The 17,900-nt window shown below is 32.9% G+C and overlaps 1 protein-coding gene across 1 annotated transcript in view; it reads left to right on the top strand.

Moving 5' to 3' along the window:
* Positions 1-17,900, top strand: part of LOC111415452 (low-density lipoprotein receptor-related protein megalin) — a 340,990-nt gene that overhangs the window by 260,369 nt on the left and 62,721 nt on the right. Inside the window, exons 2-3 of the mRNA XM_023047152.2 lie at positions 8,609-8,737; positions 16,466-16,597. Of these exons, the coding sequence (XP_022902920.2) occupies positions 8,609-8,737; positions 16,466-16,597 (261 nt within the window). The remainder of the gene's footprint in view (positions 1-8,608; positions 8,738-16,465; positions 16,598-17,900) is intronic.

Raw genomic sequence — 17,900 nt, forward strand, 5'->3', positions numbered from 1 at the left:
TCGTTAATGTCGAGTGAGTTCTTGGTGCTTGAGTCGAGGTTTAAAAATTCAATGTCATGTTATGTCAAGTTAGCGTTTTAGTTAGGGAAATAGGGAAAGAAAGGATAAAAGGCAGGAGAAAGGAAAGGAATAGTTGCCATGGGACCCAGATAGTTGCGATTTTAGAGTTGCAACCATGGCTTTAAAATCCTCGTTCTTCTGGGGGTTTCTTTTTAGGGAGGGGTGTATGGTGTTTTTGGCTGAATATATTTTGTTGTCTTTGTGGTCATAATTAGCATAAATATTATTTTTCTGTTATTATATGAAGCTTCGTGAATGTTGAGTAAGTTCTTGGTGCTTGAGTCAAGGTTTAAAAAATTCAATGTCATGTTATGTCAAGTTAGCGTTTTAGTTAGGGAAATAGGGAAAGAAAGGAGAAAAGGTAGGAGAAAGGAGAGGAGTAGTTGCCATGGGACCCAGATAGTTGCGATTTTAAGCTGCAACTGTGGCTGTAAATCCTCGTTCTTCTGGGGGTTTTCGGGGAGGGGTGTATGGTGTATTTAGGTAAGTATACATTGGTCGTGTCATTGTCGTGATTTGTTCGTTGAGACAAATTGTATGTGGGTTAAAAAATTTGAATTTGTTTATCTCGTAGTTTTCGAGAGCTTCCATTACATTACCTTTGTTTTTATAATGTATTATGGTTGCGTTTTTATTTTCGTCAAATTGATGGTTTTTATTGAAAATAAGGTGTCTGCCAAAGTTAGATTTTTGTTGGTTTTTGTGTTCTTTTATTCTTGTTCGCAGAGATCTTCCTGTTTCACCTATATACGTTGCTTGGCAGGTGTCGCATGTTAATTTGTATATTCCGTTGTTATCTAATTTGTTAATTTTGTCTTTATTATTTAATAATAATTGACCTATTGTGTTGTTACTCTTAGAAGTTAGCTTAATGTTGTATTTTTCAAATATTTTCCTCATCTTACCATTTATGTCTCCTTGATATTCCAAAGCTATTATGTAAATAAAAAACTTTGCTTTTCAGAAGGGTATCTTTTATTTTCGGCTCTACCGATTTCGACTAATTCTTTCTAGTTATCTTCAGGAGCAATAGCCACCTGTTACACAATTTAAAAATTACATTAAAAACTAAATTAAAAATATATAATAAATTTTGTTCTTCAAAAAACACATGTTTTTAGGTTACTTCAAAAATTAACTTACGTCTGTTATACTTTTAATTTTCGAAATCTGGAATCATCTCTTATTTCATCAGTACTTATGTAAATAAAAAACTTGTACTGATGAAATAAGAGATGATTCCAGATTTCGAAAATTAAAAGTATAACAGACGTAAGTTAATTTTTGAAGTAACCTAAAAACATGTGTTTTTTGAAGAACAAAATTTATTATATATTTTTAATTTAGTTTTTAATGTAATTTTTAAATTGTGTAACAGGTGGCTATTGCTCCTGAAGATGACTAGAAAGAATTAGTCGAAACCGGTAGAGCCGAAAATAAAAGATACCCTTCTGAAAAGCAAAGTTTTTTATTTACATAATTTTCTTTAAGTTGACCTTCTGAATAAACGGTATTTTATTATCGGATCACGACCATATCTCTTCATCTCCATCTCTTTGGAACACCCACTCTCACGTCTAAGCTATTATAATCGAATTTACGCTCCTAGCTGCTAACTGAGTACTGTTAAAATGGAGATTATCTCTTCGTGGGAAGCAAGATTCTAGGAGTGTTTAGAAACTCGCCTTAAGGTGTATCTGTATTAATCGACTTCGATGGTAACTATATATCTTATTTCAAAAGATTTCATTACTTTAAAAGTTAGTATAAATTACTAAAAGTAATTAATGTTTAATTTCGAAAGATGAAACATACAAGAAAATGCGTCAATTAAGAAATGGCTGGTTTCTGTCTGGTCAAAATCCTTCTTTTTTGCTGTATTAATTGTGTCTGTTGTTGAAGGCATCAACGATGAAACTTTCAGAAGCCCACGGACAATTAAGAAAGACGCGAACTGTAAGCCCACGGGAAATGGTCGTTTATCGCGAGCTCTCAATTGGTATATAATTGTTACTTCCGAAATTACTACTGCCGAAGACAGCTTCCACTCCTCGTTTCTCTTCTGTCTCTCCTCCTTCAGTAACGAGAAACCGAGTTCGGCGGCGGTGAAACTTGGTTCAAACTTCCAACGAGAATCAATTAACTGACATTTGTTTATCGTCGTATGTTTCTGAACTCTGCAAACCGAGTGACACGGTCTCGCAAATAAGATTTGCTACCAATGTTATTAGCGTCAGCGAAGACTCTTCAGATTCGGTTATACGAGAAAGGTTTTCGATACGAATTCTCGACGAAAGTGGTTATTATCAATGCAAATTGGACGATTTCGTATCATTATAGAGGAAATTAGGGAATTGATTGGGTTCTATTGGAAACCTATTACGATACCATTACCTTCGCATACCAAAATATTTTAACGGAATCGAAATTTAATGGAAATGTAATTACTACAAAAATTACTAAGGCTTTACTCTATTTCATATGCATGCTGATTAAGAAAGCGTTTAAGATATGTTACAAGTGAAGTGTAATAAATCATACGTGAGATTGAAAACTGAATAATAACACATCGTTCCAGTAACCACAAGAAACTGAATTACTGTAATAAAGCGACTACAACACCTTTCGTAGGGAAACGCAATTTACAAATGCGTATGTAGGAAATTTGCAATAGTAGCTCTGGTTCCTGGTGCGCTAATTAGGTCTCTATGGAGGAACACGTGTGTAATATTAAGGCACAGTAGATCCCTGAGAGCCGCTATTAACAGCGTGCACATCCAACATCCGACAATCCAACAATCCAGCGATGCACACCGCACCGGGGATTACGAGAAACGTGCGCGGAGGGACGTGTATGATTGGTGATTATGGTTACATTTGCGTTTGACGCTGCTGGAGAGGTATGGGGGATAGAGGAATACGCCACTGTTGATTTGTGCTGATTACCGTATTGTTTGTGGAGATTAATATGAGGTGTCACCGCAAAGATCAATTTGGTAATTCATATGCGGATATCCGCGAAATTAATGTGCAGATGTTTCGAATAGTTACTTCCAATATGAACACCGAAATAGTGATTAGGATGTTGAGATATTGACCGTTAATAGGAATTTAAATGACATCTGTACCAACATTGTTCTTACATAGACATCCTTGTAGAAGGTTAATCCTTTAAAATAAAACGTCGTTGTATACAAAGCCAAACAAAGAATAAAGTTTGATAGAATCCATGTTGCAGGTTTTAAATAAAATAGTATTAATGAGAAAACGCTTTAAAAACTTCTTTCCAGCTTTATTTATAAATTTCATCGATTTCGACTTTTACATTAGGTCATCATCAGCCGAATCTATATAATTGGAAAATATTTGTTTATCATAAGGACTTTTTTTAATATGTCTAATTTAAAAACAACACATTAAAACTTCTTTGAATATTTATAAGAAACTATTAGACTAAATACTTAACTAAACATTATACACTTAACAAAACGGAACGACTAAAAAGAATTGAATATAAGACAAAATATCTCTTGAAAAGACAGCACATGTTGGAAAACAAGATCTTGGATAAATTATTTTTGTTGTCGGGTTATACAATATACCGACAAATCTACCGATAAATTATCCGGTCGATAAACTTATCGTGAGGATAAAGATATTCGCTGTTGTACAAACTGTTTTTGTCGGTAGAATTGCTATCGGTGAAATAAAAGTCGGTTGGTAGCACTGGGTAACACTTTTTCCCCATATCTAGTAAGTTGTGCCGTAAGTTGATAACGCTAACGTCTTTGAACTTTGAATCATTTTGACAATAATAATTGTTTACAAAAATTTTTCATGACACACAACTGACACAACGTATGTATAGGGTTAACGGTTAATATTATAGATTAACCTATGCAGTAACCATACAAAGCTTTTACGGCGAATTTCACTTAAGATGCAATATACAAAAATATATTTCCATAGAAACCAGGGCGTGTACCTACTTACTTTGTCCCACATAAAATGCAACATGTCAATATAATTTGACGTAGCAGTAAAACCTCAATATATTATAGCTTAATACAAATATACAACAATCTAGCGCTGAATAACAACTAAAACTAGAACTAACACTAGCACTAGACCTAGAACTAGAAACATTCAATTTAGCCGTGCGCCTCTTAAGACGGACAAATCTGAATGTTTCTAGTTCTAGGTCTAATGCTAGTTCTAGTGACAGTGCTAGGTAGCGCTAGTTAGCATTAGATATCATTGTGTTGCAAATTTTTATTTAACTAAAACGAGAACTAACACTAAACCTAGAACTAGAAACCCGATACTTTCTAGTTGTAGGTCTAGTGTTAGTTCTAGTATTATACTATCACTAGAACTAACACTAGAACTAGAATCATTTGGGTTTAGCTATGCGTCTCTTAAGACGGCTAAACGCAAATGATTCTAGTTCTAGTGATAGTGCTAGGTAGCGCTAGTTAGCGTTAGATATCACTGTGTTGCATATTTTTATTGAATTAAAACTAGAACTAACACTAGACCTAGAACTAGAATGTTTCTAGTTCCAGGTCTAGTGATAGTTCTAGTTTTGCACTATCACTAGAACTAACACAAGACCTAGAACTAGCATCATTTGGGTTTAGCCGCCTTAAGAGACTCACGGCTAAATCCGAATGTTTCTAGGTCACATGTTAGTTCTACTGACAGTGCTAGGTAGCGCTAGTTAGCGCTAGATATCACTCTGCTGCATATTTTTATTAAATTAAAACTAGAACTAACACTAGAACTAGAATCATTCGGGTTTAGCCGTCTTGAGAGACGTGCGGCTAAATCCGAATGTTTCTAGATCTAGGTCTACTATTAGTTCCAGTTTTAATTGTTATGTAGCGCTTGATTGTTGTATATTTTTATTGAACGAAAAGTAGAACTGACACTCGACCAAGAACCAGAAACATTCAGGTTTAGCTGTGCGTCTTTTAAGACTGTCGAAAGCTCAGGGTTGTCATAAGGACATCACCTTTTTCCAAGCAAAACTTTTTCTTTGTACAACTACCTAATGCCTGTACTATTAAGCTATGTTGTATTTTATGTGGGACAGTGGAAGTACACAGTAGTTTCGCAACTATGGTTACTGCATTCATATATTGCGAGTTATATGAAATTCCCGGTATATAAAAACCTTGGTAACCATATCTGGCGGATAACTGTCTTATCATTACCGCTAAGTACCCGATAAGTTATCCTGCCGATAATCTCACCGACAAAAATATCCGTACATTGTAATGCAGTACAAACTAACAGCTTATCGGCCAGATAACGCTGTCGGGAAGTTTTTATATCGATATATATACAGGGTGGTTCAGTTTTTAATCGGGAAACTTTACTAGAACGTAGTACTTGCCAAAATAACACAAGTTTTTTATATAAACATAGGGTCGCAACTCTTTTGTTTTCGAGCTATGAGCTGTCAAAATTGAGCCAAAAATTTACACTTTATCTTTTATTTCGGGTATAAGTAAACCATAGAATTTGAATTTGCTGGTTAATATCTTATTTTCAACAATACCTTAAACTTCCCTAGCGCCCTCTAAGGGGATAAAATTCACAACCCCTTTGATTTTTTTATAACAACTTTTTAACACCATGGAATATTAACACAAAAAAATATGGGTTGTAAAGCTTATTCATTATTGGTACTTTTTTGTCTCTTTAGTTTTTTCCTTAAAGTTAATAGTTTTAGCGTAAAAAAATAAAATATGCTACATTGTACTGTAAAGTGCTGCTATTATTAAAAAAAATTCTCTTTATAGCTGGCTATGGAAGTAGTGCACTTACTAGGATCTAGTACTAATGAAATAACACCAATTAATTGTGATTTGCATAAGAAAAATCATAAATAAGATTAATGCCTGTCTGAACAAATTACGTTGTTTTAAACAATATTAAAAAATTGATACTGTTGCTTAATAATAGTCAAAAATTATTAATTATCATCAACAATTATGAGGCAACTTTTAGAATAATTTTGTACATAGCACGATATTTTATTTTTTACATGGAAACTATTAACTTTAAGGAAAATACTAAAGAGACAAAAAAGTACCGTTAACGAATGAGCTTTACAACCCATATTTTTTAATGTTAATATTCTATGGCGTTAAAAAGTTCTTATAAAAAAAATCAAGGGGGTGGTGAATTTTATCCCCTTAGAGGGCGCTGAGGAAGTTTAAGGTATGCTAGAAAATAAGGTGTTAACCAGTAGTACACACGTACAAAGTTTCAAATTCTACGGTTTACTTACAAGCGAAATACAAAACAAAATGTAAATTTTTGGCTCAACTTTGATTGCTCATAGCTCGAAAACAAAAGAGTTGCGACCCTATGTTTATATAAAAAAATTGTGTTATTTTAGCAAGTACTACATCCTAGTAATGTTTCCCGATTAAAAACTGAACCACCCTGTATATATAGATATTATATAAGTTCTGTCGGTATATTGTACAACCGGCCCAAAGTCGAATAACTAAAAATTCTTTAAATATTTAAAAAGAGGTGTAAAATTAAAATCTATTTGGTCATTGAGCAGGGTGTGTTTATTATCTTTTTTTATATTTATTAATTTCGAATCCCTCTAAAGAGGTGTAACTTAAAGCTTTTTTTACGTTTATGCATAAGTTTTACAGTTTCGTAATCTACTTCGTGATTTGTTGCCATTTTATGTTTGCACACATTGGAATTATTCTTGTTTTCATGTTCTATTAGTCTATTTTCCAATTTACGTCCAGTTTGCCTAATACAAATACTATTACAGTTATTACAATTAATCAAATATACACCACTTTCATTATTTAAATTGCAGTCGCTAAGATGGTAGTTAGACATAATAATTTAATTAGTGCAGCATTATTAGAATATTCTAAATTAATATTATATCTTAAAGAAATGCTGCTATAATAGAGTTATATATATTGGTTTATATATTTTAAAAACAGTTTGTTTAGAAAATAAGGGAACTTGTTTTATTTTAATTTTTCGGATTAAATTATTAATCATTCTTTCAGGATATCCATTTTTTTGTTAAATTGAAAACAAAATTAAATTCAGATAATTTGTTTTCTTCTGATAAAGGGTAATTAAATATTCTTTCAATATAATAACGAAAACTTGCAAATTTATGTGATATAGGATGATTTTAGTCATATGGTATTATTGCGGTGATAGAAGAGGATTTCAAAAGCTACCAAATTCTTCAAATCTCCCTGCAAAAATGTCATCTACATACCTCAACCATTTTACTATACGTTTTTTATAAGGATTTTTTTCATTCATAATGCAATGATTTTCTTAATAATCCAAAAGTATTTCTGCGAGTATGCTAGATAGTGGCATACCCATGGGTTCTGAAATTTTATAAATTCTGTTATTAAATTTACAATAGTTTTGGGTTACTATGTGATTTAAGATTTTATTGAAGTCACTGACATTTGTATCATTTTCAAAATGATTCATAAATAACTTTTTAGTGAGATTTAAAGTAAATTCTATTGGAACATTAGAATAAAGGTTTACCACATCAAACGAAATAAATATTTTCCAATTATATAGATTCGGCTGATGATGACCTAATGTAAAGTTCGAAACCAGTACCGAGGAAATTTATAAATAAAGCAGGAAAGAAGTTTTTTAAATCGTTTTCTTATTAATAATAAAGAATAATGTCCCTTAAAGTATCACAAAGGACAAGATAATATTTAACATTACATTCAAATTAACAAATAAACCAAAACAATCAATACGTTATATGATTTACAATAAGCATTAAAAAATTGTAATTAAATTAAAAGCGTTTTTCTCTAAAAACAATTTTTCTTCTTCAACACTAATTTTCTGACGTCTAGAATCGTTTTCTATTCAGTTGCCTCTTTAAAGACTATTAAGTAATAGGCAGCATGCTGAAAATTTACTGACGAGTGTAGTAGAGCCCAATTAGCATTTAAAGCTCGCCACGTTAGAAGTTCCTCACGTTCCAAAATTGCATTTAATAACCGTTCGGTAGTGTGAGTAAGGGTAAAGGAAACGAGACGAAGCGTCGTGACGTCGCCTTTTCTCTCTTTCATCCATGTCTACAATACCTTCACCCTTATGTCTAGACTAATTTAATTGAGCAACATACGTTTAGTTGAATTCTATGCATTAAACAGGCTTGAAGGATCGTTTTATTTCAATGCACTTTAATGGTTGCGTTCTGAATAATGACGTCAAATTAGTTTCGACGCCGAAATCGCACAATTTCATTTGCGGTGAAACAGGGAAGCCATAAAACCATTCACATATTATTGACATACTACTATAGAAGGTATTTTTTGTTGGATACTTTATAATTCTACTTTTTACTACTATATATTTTTTTGTTAAAATTATTATTACTTGCAACTTCAAAGATGTACTTATGTTAGGCATTAAAAATTCAAAACTGTACATGAAGCCGTAATGGAGCTTTGATGTCTTTGCTACTCTTAACTAAATACGTTTTGTTTCGTTCTTGTTGCAGGAGATCCCGTGGGATCGGTATGTCCACCGAACAGCTTCCGGTGTCCCGAGGGACGTTGCATCTCGAACTCGCAGGTCTGTAATTACCAGAAGGAGTGTGATAAGGCTGAGGACGAGTTCCAATCTTGCCGTAAGTACCCACACTATCTCTTCTCCTTCCCCACCTCAAACGTCGTCGCGTCCTCTTCCTGCTTCAAATCTTTCCACTACGCGTTTGTTCTTTATGCCCTGAAGGAAACGGCGTCGTTGCTGAATAATGAAAAGCCATCTTTGGGCTCTAATTTGGCAAACCATTACCGCGCCAAGGAAAAGGAGAAATGAATATCTAACAAAGAACCGATCTTTTTGACGCGAAATTTCAATTAGTTACGGACAAATTAAATTAGACGTTTTTCTATTTTTATTCCGAATAACTCGAAAACACTTTTAAGTACCTAAGATAAAGGATATCTAAACGAGTGAACCTAAATGTATACATGAGATATCCTCCAACCGGTTTAACAAGAAGAATATTTTTAGCCCATATAAGACACAATGGACCATCCGGTGGAACATAACGTCAAACGTTCGCTTTGGTGGGTGATACCGTGTCAAAGGTACGTTTTCGCGTCGAATAACGACTCTCGTAAAGATTCCCCGGTCGCCTTCCCCTAGAAACGACCAACGTAAACGACCAGTTTAAAACGGCCAAGTTCACGGAAACGACGGCATTGCCAGCTTTAGTTAACACGGATACTACAATATTTATGGTTCCCGTGCGAACGGACCAACGTGTATTCGTCCAGATGGGAATTTTCCTTCGATACTAAAGCACGGCTTGAAAGTACCCATAAATGTTTTGGCGAAGGCGCCGGAAACTGTTAAAGATATGTTAAGGCTCTTTTTTTCAATTTCACAACAATAGAAAAAAATACACAATGCAAGTATTGTTTTATATCAAAATTTTTTATAAAGGTCACAAAAATGTATTAAAACTTAAAGTATAACAAAAAATCATTTTATCTACGACTGCTAGGATAAGTCATCATTACCGCACTCATTTGAGGTGATTTGACTTACGTAATGAAGCTCATTACCGCACTGGTTTCATTACGTAACGCATTTTTAGCCTAATCAGAACACACTTAACTCGTGTGATTACACGACTCGATTTACGACCTCGTCGTGCAATTTTCCACACTCGTACTGTAATTATGTTTCTAGCCCACTTGTAATATAAATAACTATTACACTCATCATTTATTATGATTCTAGAACTTATTTTATATCAATATTTTTCAAAAATAATAATATTAATCACTTTATTCGGACAATTTTATAATTACCTCTGTCCCAAATTATGGTACCCATTTGTCTAAAATTTATGGATTAAGGAAAACTTGGAGAATTATCAAGTTGCTATCCATTTAATATAATCTACATGCGGCCTTTCTAATAAAGTATTAGGCGGCTATGTTTAAAAATAGTTCAGTTGTTACGTATGCGTCAGTTGAGAAATGTCAATTTATCCGACAATTACAAGATCCCCGTTGTGTCAACACTATGGGACATATTTGTCACGAAATGTACAAAAGAGACGTAAAGACGACGCAACTCTAACGTATGAACAGCGTACTGGAATTTTACAGTTCTTGTTACAACACAAAACCGATAGCAAATTGAAGCGCGGTATTATTAGTCAAGCTGCAAGCAAGTTTAATGTTTCCCGACCAACTGTTACGCGTATTTGGAATAGGACGAAGGAACAGTACAGCGAAGAAAATATTTCTGTCAATGTGACTTCTAGAAAAAGGTATTGTGGCCGAAAGCGCAAGAATGACTCGGAGAATTTGGATAAAAGCAAAGAAACTCCACTTAATCGCCATGGCATAATTCGGAGTTTATTGTTTGCAATTAACATACCAAAATCGACCGTTTCTCACATTTTTAAAGAGGGACGATACTTTAAAGGAATATCCTCAACAGTAAAGCCACTATTAACGGACTGTAACAAAAGAAGAACGAGACTAGAGTTCTATTTGTCGAAGGTTAAATCAAATCGATGTTTTGGGAATATGTACATATAGACAAAAAGTGGTTTTACTAATCGCAAGGTAAAAGGTCACACGCTAGACGAAGTGAAACCAAAAAGGCACTGTAAAAGCAAACGGTTCTAAATTAAAGTTATGTTTACGGCTACTGTGACCAGACCACTCTATGACAGTGCCAGAAAACAGTATTTGAACGACAAAATGGGACTCTGGCCTTTTGTTTATACAGAATCTGCAAAAAGAAACAGCAAGAACCGGGCAAGAGGAACAATGGTGACCAAAAACATCGAGTCTATTAACGCAGCAGAATGCAAAAAGATGATTATTGATACCGTTTTACCAGCCATTAGATCAAAATTTCCAAAAGCGCATAAAGCCAAGACAATTTCTGTTCAACAAGATAATGCAAAACCGCATTCTTATGAAAACGTTGCAGAATTGCTGGCCGAAGGATCAAGATGGATGGTGTATTAAATTCAAATCACAGCCACCGAATAGTCCTGATTTGAATGTTTTAGACATTGGGTTCTTCAATGCTATTCAGTCTTTGCAGCACCAAACATCGCCAAAAACTATGGATGAATTAATAAATTGTGTTGAAAGTGCCTTCGACGCATTAACTGAACAAAAATTAGATAATGTATTTTAACACTACAAAAGTGCATGGTCAAAAGTACATGATGGCCTCAGGAGGCAACAACTATAAAATTGAGGATATGAATAAAGAAAAACTTCGCCGAGAAAGGCATTTACCTGTTTCTATTATGTGCAATCAAGCTGCCATTGAAACAGCTGAACTGTGTTTAAATGTGTAAAATTTTCATTAATGTATGTTAATTAAGTTACAAATTGAATTATTAATTTTGCAAATACAATAAAGCAGTTTTCAAAGTTTTGTACATACCATAATTTGGGACAAATTGTAAAGAGACATGTATACCATAATTTGGGACAAAGGGTGTAATATAAAAATAATATACCACATTAGATACAAGAAGGATTTAAAAAAAATATATACAGGTGTCCCGAAACTCAACGTCAAGCGGGTATCAGGCAAAAGACCAAACCATACCTGTTCTGATAAAAATTACCTGTTCGCAATTTAATAGTGATTTTTTTAATAATGTATTCCTTATGAACCATGCTACTATAGAAGTCACAAATCAAACAACAAAAGTCATTAGTTTTACAAAAAAAAAATATTAATTTGATGGAGTTAAGGTTGAAAGAATTTGTCTTTATTTGACACACGATTTCTAAAAAAAAGAGAAGGCAAGTTATTTTAAAAGATGGACTGTTTAGTCAAGCTTCCAAAATGGTACAACCCTTGCCATTATTTTTTTCATAAAAAATATTACCTGTTTTTCTGCAAAAAATACGTTATTTAAAAAATTCATACTTTGTATTTACTGTTTATTTACTTTTCTTAACTTTGTTAGAAGATGCCACTAAATTTTTACGAACTACAACATGTGGTTTCAACAAGATGGTTGTCCTTAGGTCTTGCAAAAAGACTGTTTCAGATAAGGTTAACCTAAAGACAAAATTAAACAAAAGGAATTATTAATTTATTTATTATTAATTTTATTGCATTATTTTCTTAAAACTAAAGCAAATGCTCAAATTGTTTGCCATCGCCACTAATACAAGCTCTACATCGTCGCAAAAAAGATCTTTTTACTAGTTGTGCAAATCCATTTGCATTTATTTCTTCTGTTGCTGTATAAATATTGCCCAGAGAATGAGGAGGCCACGTAATCTAACCAAGACGACCAATCCATCTTTCGAGATATTCTGTATTCAATACCCTGCATCGACATCAAGCATTCGACGCCAATCATTCGAAGATTTTGTGCCGGAAGAAGGAACCCAACAACGCGAAAGGCCTGTTTTGTCACGTTATTCAACGGAAACAATCCAAAAGGTTGCCGAATATTCAAAATTGCACACATTGGCTGATACGTCGAAATACTTCCACCAAAAAAGTCATGTGCTTCTGACAGCTTTTTTAAAAACCTCAAACGTGAGCTTCGCGTTTCAAAACGCCGTGTGACTCGTTTCGTAACTAACAGGACGATTATGGACAAGCCAAAAATTTTGGAGGAAGCGTTCAAATTTGCTAGTAAAATCAATGAAGTACGAAGATGACGCGATATTTTGGAATTCTGATCAAAGTCGATTTGAATTTGAATTGAAATCGGATCGAGCATATGCGTATAAAGGTGAACGAATCGTTGAAGCAAAGGCCGAGGCAATGAATACGCTGACCCATTTGTACAGCATTCAAGTGCACATCAACAAAGCCGGTCATTTGGGTTCAAAAATGTTCATCGTCTTACAAGAACCGACCGGACCTTTTGGTCGCTTTGTGTTTAAACAAGTCGAAGCGGTTGTGGCCGAATGTAAAAACATAGTCGTTTGCAGTAGCAAATCAGGCAAACTAACATCGGCCCTTGCCAGGAATTGGTGTAACGATGTTTGTTTTGCCCGATGTAACAGTAAAAGCTGTGCTTTTACTTGACTCTTGGTCCGGTCAAGGTCAGAATGCCGGCTTTGATTCCGGAGATGAGAAAGAAATTTCCGTGAAATATATTCCGAAAGGTGTGACAAAATACGTTCAACCGCTTGACGTATATTTTTTTAAACAACATAAGAAACTTGTGAAATTCATCACTGAAAGATGCAAAAGAAGATTTTTTCTTTTTGTTTGTTTGCCTAATTTTTCAGTTATAACGCAAGAATCATTAATGATTTCTCATTTCATTCTTCAGCAAAGACTAAGTCTAGTTAGCTTAGCTAAATAAGTTTCATTAATATATCCATGTAAAAAATTAAGTTGGACTAATTTTATCGACTGAAATCTTCAAAAAATTGTCAAATTTCGAAAAAAAATTCTCTTTGAAAAATAAGAAATAAATGACAGAAAAAAATAAGAAACTGATGACAGCGATGATTGCGATAGCGATGACACTGGCCCTGAACAATCACCATCGAAAAGGCCTAGAGTCTAGAGCAATGTTATAAACATATAAACTTTGTTCTTCTTTAAACTTTGTTTGTCCTTAATTTGTGTTAATTTTCATAAAATCAATACTCTTCGGGCAGGAAGACTCAGGTCTATAGCCCTTTTGGACTTATCTCATATTTGTTTTATATATGTATTTTTTTTTATTTATTCGTATTTGTTATAGTTATTATTTTTATATTCCAAATAAACATTGTTCTCTCTCTCTAATATAGTACTACTATATTACTATATATTTATATTAGAATACTCTTTTATAGTTACAATTCGTAGAACTCTCGAGTAAAGACGTTATTTTTCAAAGAGAATTTTTTTTCCGATATTTGACAATTTTTTGAAAATTTCAGTCGATAAAATTAGTCCAACATAATGTTTTACATGGATATATTAATAAATATTATTTATTGAAGCCTTAGCTAAGCCTTATTCCTAGCTGAAGAATGAAATGAGAAAACATCAATGATTCTTGAGTTATAACTGAAAAACTAGGCAAACTAACATAAAGATACGGAAAAAATATAAAAGGTCATAAAAAAAAGTTTGGGCCGAGAACGCCAAACCCTTTGGGTATTTTACTATAGTGGTCAAGTACTTTCATCCTGACTTGGAATTTCTCACCCCCCCCGACAATGACCCCGAAAATGTTCCACAGTGTAATCTGCCTTTATTGTTCAAATTTCTTGTGTTATACATGTTTTATCGAAAACCCCTATTTAAACTATTAAATATTGTTGTTTTTTCTTTTTATTTATTTATTTTTTTTTATATGTGTATTATTTCTAATTGTTAATTTCTGTTAATAAACCTATCCCTTTCTTCATTGTTATATTAAAAATCCATATAACGACTCGGTTATTTAATGGGCGCAGTTTTGATTATTTCTGCAAAAAAAGGAGGAGGAGGTGACCGCTGAAAAAAAAGGGGGGGTTGAATTGTTTCATTTGAAATGTAGGCGAAAAAAGTTATACAGTTTTTACCTCGAATTTTTTGTGTTCATCCAAAACCCTCTCTTGTAAGCATAAAACTTTCGGATTTAGCCGTGCGGAAAACAATTTTTGGCCAGAATTGGATGAGCTTGACATCAGTAATGTGTGGTTTCAACAAGATGGTACAACGTGCCACACAGCTGGTTCAACAATTGATCCATTAAAGAGGAAATTGTAATCTCGAGAAATGATCTGATCGAATTTAACGCCGTTAAATTTCTTTTTATGGGGTTATGTTAAGTCGTCAGTTTATGGCAATAAGCCAACAACGTTAGAGGAGTTCAGCGACAATATCGAACACGAAATTACCAACGTTACGACCAATATGTGTTAAGAAAACATAATATGAGCACTACACTTGGAAGAAATTTTAGCCTAATGTCGCAATTATTTTGTTTTATTAAATTTAAAATTGCTATGTCCTTATTGAAAAATCCGATGCATACCTAATGGTAAAACCCAAATTTTTGCTCGGTTTCAATACTTTCTCTGTACATGCTTCATATACACAAGCTATTTTGGGTTAAACAATATAGAAAACAAAGAAAGAAAAGTTTTAGTATGCTTAAATTGAAATTCTTATAACAAAATGAAATTTATTGCTTAAAAGAAACAATACCTTTTGCCGACACATTCCATAATAAGTAAATATATTTTTTAATTGACAATATCTTTTAATGTTTTCACTGATTATTTTCGTTGTTTCACAATAATGCTTATGATATAAAAAAAAATATTTTTTTGATGTATAAAATTTCATGTTTTAGGTAATAACGTTTATAGCGTGGATGTGGGTGTATTGAATACATAAAAATACGTCATTTTATGAGCAAATCCACTCTCGCAAAGGAACGCAATTTTAAATATTACCGCTATATATCTTTTCTTTTGCTTACTGAACGCAGGTCGTTTATGAAAATCCACGACGTGTTATGAGTTTTCCGTTAGTAGTATTTATACGGTCGTTTATTAAAAGAAATGAAAATTCTGAAAGATGATATTTTTGTGTAACAGTCAAAAGAAATGCTTTTTATTAAATTGCGAACGTTAGACGTTATTAATTAATAAATGTTTCTACTTTAGTTGTTATAACCGTTTCCAAGATCAGTTAAGTAACTTTGATAGGACTTTATTAGTAGTTCGTACACGTTGAAAAGACAACTATTTCTCGGTAGCAGTAACTAGATAATTAGTCGCTTTTATAACCAAACTTTAGAGCCTCGTTAAGGACACGTTACAGGGAACGACTCCCCCAAATTCCATCGTTCCCTCGTCCGTGATTCCCTTTGTGTATTTTAAAGTGGCACATTATGCATGAATTAATTATTATGGCGAAATCGTGAGCAACATATTCCCTATGAGAAACTCATTAAAATTTCTATTTTCAAATTTAATACGAGATTACAATTAATTACGAAATTAAATCAAAATTGCAATAATATAATATTAAAAATTTTAATTATATTAATTACTGAATCCGTATAAACTATTTATAACAAATCTAAATAATTTCATTTAAAAGCTTTCATAACAACACTAATGCATTCGTTATAAAATCAGAAATCATATGTAAATTAAATAAAAATTATTATATCCTCGTAATTTGATTAACGTTAACTTAATTAATCAATTTTGTTGAATACCGCAATTTTGTATATTACGGAGCGTGCTGTACTTTTCGTTGCTTTGAACGTAAACCACTTGAATGGAATGCGGGGGGAACAGTTTAGTACCTTGTTAGCTAAAATATACATATATTTCCGCTAAAGACGTTGTTAATTGGATCTTAATTATAAATTAATTTTCTATTGTTTCAGCTCCACCTGATTGTGAACCAAACCAGATTATGTGTCGACAGTACATATTTAATAAACCTTATTGTTTACCACCACACTATAGATGTGACGGAACAGTTGATTGTATTGATGGATCTGATGAAACAGAATGTAGTAAGTAATTTTTGAATTTTTAATATATTTCTGTAGTTATTTTAAGTATTCTACATTAATAAATAGTAATAAGTAGCCCGATTTATCTTGGATATACGTACTCTCTGCAACATATATTCGTCAATCTATACGGCTTCAACCTGAATACATGCTATATCATCTTCAGGATTCGTAACTTGTTCACGGTAAACCTGCTCTTTCAAATAGCCCCAAGAGCGGAAATCCAGTGAGCTCAAATCTGTGGATCTAGGAACCCATAGTGTAGGTCGACCTCTTCCAATCCATCTTTCACATTTAAGTTTAGAATATTTCTAACGGGTAGTGCATAATGTGAATATGTTTGCTAATATAAGTTCGAATTAAATCAGTAAGGTGGAATCTGTGGACCAACGACTTTGTTATTTAATATCCCGCCCAATATTTATTGATCACCTTTTTTGGTATGACCTTTTGCGTGTTAAGTGAAGCTATAAGATAGCGATAAAGTGCGCATTGTGTTTAGTTAATATTACTCGTCAAGACGATTATATGTCTTGTAGAGGAAATTGTAATGATAATTTCCATACTTCCTGTATTAAAATCTCACCGGAGCAATTTTCAAAACTTAAAGAAGTCGGGAAATTGAAAATGTGGACCTGCAACAACTGTAAGAAAAATGACCTAACCGTAAATCCACAAATGAAGTTGAACTTTATGGATGATATTGCCGATTTAATCTCACTAAAATTGACGAAAATAACTTCGTAAAAAACAATCTGAACAGTCTGAAGTAGTAATAAAAAATGAAAACAAAAATAAAAAATTTACACGAGGTAATGACTTGGAACAAAATAATTTTGTAGAAATTAAATCTACCAAAGATTATAAATTTTTTTTTGACTATAAAAATTAATCTCAAATCGCAAAAAACGCACTTCCAATACAATAATGGGAGCTGCAATTAATACAACTCCAAAGGTGCCCAAAAATATCATCATTTCCATGTCTACCGTTTATATCCAAATACAACTATAGAAGATGTAATAAATCATTTAAAAACCCAAGGAACTGATATAAAATGTGAAAAAATGAATGCTAAATACCTTTAAGAATATGCTTCATTTAAAGTATCTGTATTAGAGGAACAATATGAAAAGATTGAAAATGCTACGACGTGACCAAGTGGAGTTCGAGAGAACCGTTTTTTTATTCCGAGTTCCGATGATTCAAAAACAGACTACTTAATTAATGATAGTTTTAATAATCGTACATAAATAGAACAAGAGAGCACAATTTGGAATAATAAACGAAACAAAACGTTTAC

The sequence above is a fragment of the Onthophagus taurus genome, chromosome 1 (assembly GCF_036711975.1).
Source record: "Onthophagus taurus isolate NC chromosome 1, IU_Otau_3.0, whole genome shotgun sequence".
NCBI classification, from domain to species: Eukaryota; Metazoa; Arthropoda; class Insecta; order Coleoptera; family Scarabaeidae; genus Onthophagus; species Onthophagus taurus.